The sequence below is a fragment of the Lactuca saligna genome, chromosome 4 (assembly GCF_052625555.1).
Source record: "Lactuca saligna cultivar CGN05327 chromosome 4, ASM5262555v1, whole genome shotgun sequence".
Classification (NCBI taxonomy): Eukaryota; Viridiplantae; Streptophyta; class Magnoliopsida; order Asterales; family Asteraceae; genus Lactuca; species Lactuca saligna.
In genome coordinates this window covers 289,190,921-289,201,029 of record NC_136420.1, presented here as the reverse complement: position 1 = coordinate 289,201,029, position 10,109 = coordinate 289,190,921, and the positions used below count along the sequence as shown (strand labels likewise).

Here is a 10,109-nt window from a genome sequence, read left to right as displayed (position 1 = left end):
TCTTTTCCTCCTTGGTCGTGGGGCTACATGAAGTCCGGGTGTTTGGATTAAGTGAATAGTGCGAGCGACGCCTAAGGGATCGTTTGTATGGTTGTAAACTAGTCATTTTCATTAATGTGTGTTTATAACAATTCACAATCCATAATTAATCCAACGTCACCGGGACTCAACGAATACACCTGTCGTAACGAAATAACAAGATACAAATTATTTGATGCAAAGTATTAGGAAAACATCGGGTTTTCCTAGGGTTTTCAATTAATACACCTACGAGTTACATACCGAGTTTTACAAATCACTCTTTTACATTTATAGAAACAAACAAGCATACTTACGGATCTTCACACTTTTTATACTAATTTCTTTTCAGAAAATATCGGATTTTCTGGTGATTTTCAAAACAATACAAACCACTATATTTCAAACATTACTTATGAACTCACCAACATTTCATATGTTGACGTTTTTTCAAAATACTTGTATTCTCAGGTAACAGGTAAATCGAAGGGAAAAATGTACCCAGTGATGTTTTGTTGTTTGTCTATTCAGTATAGAACAAATTACTTTTTGGGAATGTAATGTTATGAAACAATGTATTAAATGTAAACACTACCAGTTGTACTATTCCAATGCTTGGTATTGTATGATGTTATGTTTCATGTATGTGATGGTATTCAATTGAGTCACAATAGCCCTCGGACGTTTCCGCCGTCTGGTTCGGGGGTGTGACAGGTTGGTATCAGAGCTCTGTTTATAGTGAACTACCATATCGAACCATACATTGATATGCAACTATAAACCAAAAGAGGGACTAACATAACTCTGAACAAAACAAGTAAAAATACAACAATAAAACACCTTTGCTTACATTAGGAACAAGGAACATAACGCCGAATCAAACAAGATAATGCTAGTATCTCGGTTAAATCAGGACTGTTCTTAGTTGTACCAAGAAGTGGATGTAGCCTGATCAACTACATTCTCTCCAAAGTATAACTAACACACGTTCCGATGAGATCGTGATAGCTAGGGAACCTAAAACTATACCCCTTTGACACCAAAAAGAGGACGCCTGCTTAGTCTGTACAATAGTTGTAGCATCCTAGGGATAATATTAGTGAACTTTTGCGTATTTTTGTTATGATATTACCAATTGCTATGCATTACGAATCTATGATTGTATGCTGAGTTGTAGAAGTACTTAAACTCGTACCATACACCTAGTCAGTAGGATCACAACCTCACAGAACCCCCAAACACTCAACATCTTTCCGTTTCATGACAAAAAGATGCCTCGCCGACCTACTCGCGGAAACCCTGGACCAACCCCACCCGAAGTTGACTCCACTGCATTCCAGGCGGCCGTGTCTGCTGCGGTCACCGCAGCTATGGCACAACTTCACCAAGGGAATAACGGAGGAGGCAACGGGCAAGGGGCCGGGAGTTCGAACAACGGGATGAATCAAGGACCCACCAAAACATGTACCTACAAGGACTTTACAAACGCCAAACCACGAACCTTTAACGGTACTGGAGGAGTGATCACTCTGAAGCGATGGATCGAGAAGGTGGAATCGGTATTCGAGATATGCGATTGTCCTGAAGAGATGAAGGTGAAGTTTGCAGCCTACACTTTCGTTGACCAAGCGCTCACTTGGTGGAATGGACATGTGGAAGCCATGACACTCCCCGTAGCCAACTCCATACCATGGGCAGAAATGAAGGAAATGATGATGACTGAATACTGCCCTCGTGGTGAGATTCAAAAAATGTGACATCGGCAACACCTACGGGCCACTGATAACACCTACTACGAAATCATACATCCGCCCCTGCTATATGGACGTTCCTTTGGACAGACCGGTTCTATATGTTCCAAAACATGAATACGAATAGTCCATACTAAATTATAATCCGATCAAATTCAACCAAATTACAAATTTGGTTGGATCGATTTTATAATACACGTTGCAAGAGCCCAAACACTTTAAAAAAATATTAACCAACTTTAACAAAAAAACAAATTATTTAATTGTAAACTTAAATTTATAAACTATTAGGGAGGACAAAATCGTTTCTCTCCTCCCGCTCAAGTCGCTGGACCCAAGGTGAACGAAGTCAAACTCGTCCAAACCGAATTCCTCCCAACCCGTCTTCCCTAAATTTCTTCTTCGGTTTCAACCTCCAGCGGGTTCCTCAAACCGAAACACCTTTCTCTTTCTATCTTATTCTCCTCCCGCTTATCCCTCTTCTTCTCCAACCCGCTATGACTCCTTCCCCCCTTACTTGGAAATACATTATAGGAATCTTTTTTGAAAAAATATACCATAAGATTTTTTGTTGGATAAAGTTTTTTGAATTTATTTAAAACCAATTTAATAAATTAATAAATGATTATATATATATATATATATATATATACACACACACACACACACACACACACACACACACACACACACTAGCCGTTTACCCGCGCAAAGCAGCGGACGACAAATAATTTGTTTCGACAATTAATTTCTTTTCGATGGAGAATGATTATTTTTAATTCAATAATTAGTTTGTTTTAGGAAACATGTCATATTAAAAATAAAAAAAATTCATGAAATGACTAAATTATAGGGTGTTAAGTATTTATTTGGATGAAAAAAGATCTGATCAAAACCTTGGAAAAGAAGATTTATAGGAGTTTATTTAAATTTTAATATTATTTTATTAATGATTAGTTGTACAATTAGCTTAATGATTTGGACGTTTTAAAAAAATATTATTATTTTATTCGATCTATTTTTAGAAATAGTGAGATTTATTTTATAATATAGTAAAGATATAAATTAAAATAAATAATAAATTGTTACATAGTTTTTTATATTATTTTATTGTTATTTTATAGTTTGGAAATAATAATTCATTCTATTGAAAACAAATCCAAATACCTATAAATTCAAATCAAATAATCCAATCGAAATATTTTTTGCTCTATGATTTCAAATTCAAAATATAACGTCTTTAAAACTTACACTCTACGCCTGAAAACTTGTACATTGCTCTGGATTATCAATTCCATATATTGGAATAAAGATAATCGGCATAGTAATGGTCGGAAACAAAGAATACGGTGAATGATACTTTTGGCGCCATCAAAATCGCCTGCACAACCGCCTTCGACCGCCGCCAGTGGCTGACCTTCTCTGGCCAACTTACCTGAAATTGGTTCCTGCCACCCATTCAGTGTAATCTTCACGTGTAAAACCAAACATGGCATCACCATCATCTTCCAAACCCAAAACCCTAACCCTAGATTCTACAGCTTTATTTCTCCAATCCCCACAAACAACTTGTCCTCCTCCACTTTCGTTCTCTCTTCTTTCCTCGCGCTCTCCTCTACCTCCAATGCCCACAGATTTTCCCCTCTCCAAACTTATCCCCAAAACTAAATTTATCGTTGACGGCTTCCGATTATCCGGCGACTACTCCGTATCGTACTTCCTCTCACATTTCCACTCAGACCACTACGGCGGACTCAATGCGAACTGGTCTAAAGGAATTATCTTTTGTTCAGAGATTACTGCCCGCCTTGTTATTCAAGTACTTCAAGTTTCGGCATCATTAGTGGTGCCTTTGCCTTTGTCGGAGTCAGTTTTTATCGACGGCTGTGAGATTTCACTGGTCGACGCAAATCATTGCCCCGGTGCAGTCCAGTTCTTGTTCAAAATCCCGACCAGGGACGGGAGTTGCGAGAGGTATGTGCATACCGGTGACTTTAGGTATTGTATTTCTATGAAATCCGAAACTGTTCTGAACGAATTTACGGGTGCTGATGCCGTTTTCCTTGATACTACTTATTGTAATCCGAAATACGTGTTTCCTTCGCAACAGGAGTCCATTGATTATGTAGTTAGTGTGATTGACAAGTATAGCCTTGAGAATGATGGTGATTTAAAGTCTGTTTTGTTTCTTGTTGCCACTTATGTCATTGGAAAAGAGAAAATCCTGCTTGAGATTTCACGTAGGTGTAAGAGAAAGATACATGTTGATGACAGAAAACTGGGTATTCTGCATACTATAGGGTTTGGAGAAGATGATGTATTTACCACTAAAGAATCTGAAAGTGATGTTCATGTTATTGGGTGGAATGTTTTAGGTGAAACCTGGCCTTATTTCAGACCTAATTTTGCAAAAATGAATGAAATCAAGGATGCTAAAGGGTACTCTAAAGTGGTGGGATTTGTCCCAACAGGGTGGACCTATGAAGTAAAGCATAACAAGTTTGCTGTAAGGACAAAGGACCCATTTGAGATACATTTAGTACCTTATAGTGAACACTCAAACTATGAAGAACTTAGAGAGTATGTAAAGTTCTTAAGACCAAAACGTGTTATTCCAACAGTAGGTGTGGATGTTGAGAATCTTGATGGGAAACATGTTAATAAAATGTTAAAGCATTTTGCAGGATTGGTTGATGACATGGCAATCAAGCAAGATTTCTTGAAGGGCTTTCATCGTGGGTCCAAGGGACTAAATGAGAATCTTGAGAAAGATTCACAAAATGATACTTTTTCACTTTGTGATCAGAAAGATGAACATGAAACAGATGAAGTGTTGCAGGAACTTTTTGATTATTTGCCTGATTGGGTTACTAGATCCCAAATGATGGATCTTTTAAGTAAATCAAGAAAGAATGTTGTTGAATCTGTTTCTTATTTTTATGAACATGAAACTGAATATTATGAACAGGTGGTTACTAAAACACCCATTTCCACATCACAAGAAAACCCAGTTGAGATTCTCAAAGAAGTCATTGCACATGCTTCATCCACCTCATGTAAAGTCTTTACATCACCTTCACCTCCTGTTAAATCCTTATTAAAAACTGATGATGCTTCTTCAAGTAAAAGAATGACATCATCCACCATTAAACAAACCAAAAGTATCAATTCTCCAAACAAAAAGAAACAATCAAGTTCAAGTAAAAACACCATTTCTCCCATAAAGAGGAAGAAGATCAATGACAATATTTCAACCAAGAAGCCAAAAATCACTTCACATCTCGAATCCAATGGACCAAAGCAATGCACAATCACTAAGTTCTTCAATAAACTCTCACCTGTGGTTGAAGTATCCAACAATGATGTCATCAAGAATTACAAAGATGAAGTTAATCAGTTCATACAAATCATAAATGGCAACGAGTCATTACATGATTATGCTACAACCCTTTTAGAGGAAACAAAGGGTGATATCAACAAAGCTCTTGACTTATATTACTTAAAAGATAAACGAAGTGAAAATCAAAAGAGAATCTTTTCTAATGAAGACACTGAAGCATCTCAAGATCTTATATCACTTCCACCTGAGAAATACTCTCCTATAGACCATGGTTTGTCTAATTAGTTTGTTCAACTTTCTCAATCATATGTATTGCAATTTACACAAAAGTTATTTATCAATGAGAATGAATTAAGACAATCTTTTTATCGATTAACTATAACTCTATAACATGTAACTTATGTGATACTAAGATTTAAATGTTTCAGCTTGCTGGAAAGATGGAGAGTTTGCTCCCTATTTACATCTTGCCAGGACATTCAATTTAGTGGAGGGCGAAAAAGGAAAGATTAAAGCTACATCTATGCTCTGCAATATGTTTAGAAGGTCTGTTGATTTTTATTTTTTTCCATTATATTGATTGATTCAATACTTAACTACTTATGCTTATACATATTTCTCATTTTAAACAGCTTGTTAATTTTGTCACCTGAGGATGTGTTGCCAGCTGTGTACTTGTGCACAAATAAGATTGCCCCTGACCATGAAAACACGGTTGGTTTTTTTGCAAATTGTTTTATAGAAAACTGCAGAAATGGTCCCTGTGGTTTTCACTTTGCTGTTTTCTTTCACTAAGGTCCAAAAAAGTTTCAAGTTTCAAAAATCAGGGACCAAAACCACAACCAAACTTTCTTAAAAGGACTATTTTTGCAAGTTGAAACTTTTTTGGACTTTATTCAACGAAACGTGCAAACCACAGGGACCTTTTTTGCAAATTTCTCATTATTAAAATGCAGGAACTGAACATTGGTGGAAGTATTGTGACATCAGCAATGGAAGAGGCATGTGGGACAAACAGATTGAAGATTCGTGAGTTGTACAACACTTTAGGTGATCTTGGTAAGTTTTATTTATTTAATTATTTATAATTTTTCATTCTTAATTTTTTTTTTATACTAAATAATATTTGTAAATAAGGTGATGTGGCACAACTATGTCGCCAGACACAAAGGTTACTAGCACCTCCAGCTCCACTCTCAATCAGACGAGTTTATTCAGTTCTTCGAGAAATAAGGTATGGAATTTATTTACGATTTTGCCCCTTTATTAATTTATTCTTGTATATTAATATTAATTTAAAATGTAGAATTTATCAGTGTACAAACAGGTAATGGAAGTACATTGCGTAAAAGAAACCTCATTATTAATCTAATGAGATCTTGTAGAGAGATGGAGATCAAGTTTATAGTCAGAACATTGGTAACTTTTTTTTACTTTTCAAATTTTATTAACATTTTATAAAACTTTTTCATTTCATTAAATTCCTTTTTTTAGGTCAAGAATTTAAGAATTGGAGCCATGATGAGAACTGTTCTTCCTTCATTAGCTCAGGCCATTCTTATGAACTCTTCCCATGAAACAACCAAAGAAACACTTCAGGTTTTATGATTCCAAGATTGTTTTTATATGGTTGTGGTTTTTTACTGATATACCCTTTTCTGTTAGGGACTCAGTGCAGCAGTTGTTGAAGCATATAACATGCTCCCGAATTTAGTAAGTTATTTCTATTAATTCAATGAATGAATAAATTATTCTATTTTTAGTAAAAAGGGTTATTTATTTTTCTTTATAATCTTTGTTCTTCAGGATTTGCTTATTCCTTCTTTGATGGAAAAAGGAATTCAGTTCTCTTCATCAACATTATCAATGCTTCCAGGCATACCCATTAAGCCAATGCTTGCAAAGTATACAAAAATATTACTCATATTTTATAAAAAAAACAAAAAAAAAAAAACTTAAAAAGTTACTTTAGTCGATTGTTCACAATGTTATAATTTTGATGTTTTAGAATTACTAATGGAATCCCTCAAGTCTTGAAGCTGTTTCAAGGAAAAGCATTTACTTGTGAATTCAAGTAAGTCCTTTTTTTTTTATTATTTCATAATTTGTTCATTTGTTAATTTGATAATTTCTTGATTCTATATATTTAATTATTTATAGATATGATGGACAACGTGCCCAAATTCACAAACTACCTGATGGATCTATACGTGTATTTTCAAGAAATGGAGATGAAACAACATCAAGATTTCCCGATTTAATAAATATAATAAATGATACTTGCAATAAAGATACCATGACTTTCATAATTGATGCAGAGGTATGTTTTTATAACAAAATTCATCATAATTTTTTTATAAAATGTTTATTTTATTTTGGGATTAATCTTAGGTGGTGGCTGTTGATAGAAAAAATGGTGGCAAGCTTCTATCTTTTCAAGAACTATCTTCCCGTGATAGAGGGAGTAAAAATTCATCTATTTTAGTAGATAATATAAAGGTTATATAATTATATTCTCTTTTTTTTGTAAAAATTACTCTTGAAAATTACTAATCTTGTTAATTGATTTATTTACAGGTTGATATATGTGTCTTTGTATTTGATGTCATGTTTGCTAATGGAGAACAGTAATAATCTTTAATTCTTTATATTCTTAATTCAACTATTTATTAATAATACAAAATCTTCATAATTTTTAACTCAAAAGTAGTATCTTTTACAATTTACAGGCTGTTGGGCTTCCCTCTGCGTGAAAGAAGAAAATGTAAGATTTCTCATTTTTATTTTTAATTTTTAATTTTTCCTTTTCCTAATTTAATTTCAGATATGAAAGGTTTATTTGGTGATGAAAAGAGTGGATATTTTGAATATTCAAAGGAAATAACAGTGAGTTTTAATGTTTTGTATTCCATTTTGATATTTTATATACAGTTTGTGTTGTTTGGTCTCAAGTTAAAAGAAAAATGTAGGTGGAGATGGATGATGCTGACGTGGCAAATGAAGCTACAGTGAGTAAAATGAATCGGTTTTTTGATGAAGCTTTTCATTCATCATGTGAGGGACTCATGGTTAAGTCTCTTGATGTTGAAGCTGGTTATCTTCCATCAAAGCGTTCAGATTCTTGGTTAAAGGTTTAATTCAATTTAATTTATTAAATTTTTTTCAATAATCTCAAAAACTAAAAAATCATTTTTCTTTTTTTGAAAGGTGAAACGTGATTATGTAGAAGGGTTAAATGATTCCCTTGACTTGGTTCCTATTGGTGCTTGGTATGGAAATGGAAGAAAAGCCGGATGGTAATAAACTTTTATTCTTATTCTTGATTCTTATGTTGACTTTTATTATATTTTATTTTGACTTTTTTTTTCTTTCTAAAATTAGGTATAGTCCGTTTCTAATGGCGTGCTATGATCCTGACACCGAAGAGTATCAAAGTGTTTGCCGTGTAATGTCGGGATTCTCTGACGCCTTCTATAAAGAGGTCTGTCATTTTCTTATTCATAATTGTCAAAACAAGTTGTACTGTGTTTGACATATATTGGACTGAGACTGAGACTGAGACTGATGTCAATAAAATAAAATTGTACTTGTCATGGACGAGTCTGCGAGACTTTGACCGGTCTGCGAGACTGATGTCAATAAGACAAAAATTGTACTTGACGTGTGTATTGGACTGACTGGTCTGCGAGACTGATGTCAATAAGACAAAAATTGTACTTGACATGTGTATTGGACTGACTGGTCTGCGAGACTGATGTCAATAAGACAAAAATTGTACTTGACATGTGTATTGGACTGACTGGTCTGCGAGACTGATGTCAATAAGACAAAAATTGTACTTGACGTTGACGTGTGTATTGGACTGATTGGTTTGTGAGCCTGATGTCAATAAGACAAAAATTTTACTTGACGTGTGTATTGGACGGTGGGATGGGATGGGACTGGGACAGATGTCAATAAGACGAAAATTGTACTGTGTTTGAAACTTGTAGATGAAAGAGTTTTTTGTTGATGAGAAGATGATGTCGAAAAATGAGAAACCGGTGTATTATCAAACGGGTGAGGAGCCGGATATGTGGTTTAGTCCTGAAGTGGTGTGGGAGATACGGGGGGCGGACTTCACCGTGTCGCCGGTGCACCATGCGGCTATGGGTTTGGTGCACCCGTCACGTGGGATTTCGGTTAGATTCCCGAGGTTTATTAGGGCAAGGTTAGATATAAAGCCGAGTGATTGTAGCACAAATATGGATATAGTTGAATTGTTTCATTTACAAACTCGGAAGATAGATGTTCGGGGTAGTAGTTGAATATTTTTGGTTGTATGTAAATTGTAAATGTAAACATTTTTGGTTGTAGCACTAGTAGCATTGGTACCTTTTATAACGTAAAGAATAGTTTAAGTTTTGGTTTTGTAAGAGTTAATCGTATGAATTTTACGTTTTAAAAGGGGTAATACGTTTTGAAGCTCCAAAATAGAAACTGTTAAAATAGCTTGTAGGTGGTTGAAACATTGTAGTTCAAGTAGAAAACATATTTTAAATAGTGTAAAACTAATTTTAGTATCTTTAAAACTATATTATTGAAGTATACTATAAAATATGGATATCAACTTGAAAGAAACTATTTTAGTCGATGGACTAATGGGTCGGAGGATTGTGGAATGGATTCCTTTATTTAACGTGAACAAGAGTTAATTCGGCTGATTATATATAGATTCCTTTTTTTTAGGACTCTTCAAATAAGACGAAAAGACTTTTGTTGTCCTCTTGATGGAATGGATTTGAAAATTCGAAGTAAGAAGAAGAAAGAGTATAAAATCCTAATCTCGTTCATTGAATCTTTTAACAGAACAAGAGAGATGCGAAATGATTTCACCAAGTCCCTTCAAATTATATGGAATACCCGATTCAAATGCGACCTAAGTATTAATTTGTTTTTCTTCAAATTCTCTCATTTGCCTAGATCCTAATGCGATGGATCCAGCTGTGACATGTCACGGG

The 10,109-nt window shown here is 34.6% G+C and overlaps 1 protein-coding gene across 2 annotated transcripts; it reads left to right on the top strand.

Moving 5' to 3' along the window:
- The first annotated feature begins 3,018 nt into the window (after positions 1–3,018).
- On the top strand, positions 3,019–9,520 carry LIG6 (DNA LIGASE 6). Of its 2 annotated transcripts, none has more exons than XM_078992517.1 (19): positions 3,019–5,380; positions 5,538–5,655; positions 5,742–5,823; positions 6,066–6,168; positions 6,247–6,343; positions 6,426–6,528; positions 6,604–6,708; positions 6,775–6,822; positions 6,916–7,013; positions 7,118–7,183; positions 7,270–7,429; positions 7,501–7,608; positions 7,687–7,736; positions 7,839–7,873; positions 7,943–7,995; positions 8,079–8,240; positions 8,317–8,405; positions 8,491–8,590; positions 9,102–9,520. In XM_078992517.1, the coding sequence occupies exons 1-19, from the start codon at positions 3,259–3,261 to the stop codon at positions 9,414–9,416; spliced, it is 4,014 nt and encodes a 1,337-aa protein (XP_078848643.1). In that variant the 5' UTR covers positions 3,019–3,258; the 3' UTR covers positions 9,417–9,520. The 2 variants fall into 2 exon arrangements, with proteins under 2 accessions (XP_078848643.1, XP_078848642.1); XM_078992516.1 differs by having other exon boundaries at positions 3,021–5,380; positions 7,934–7,995.
- The last annotated feature ends 589 nt before the right edge of the window (positions 9,521–10,109 follow it).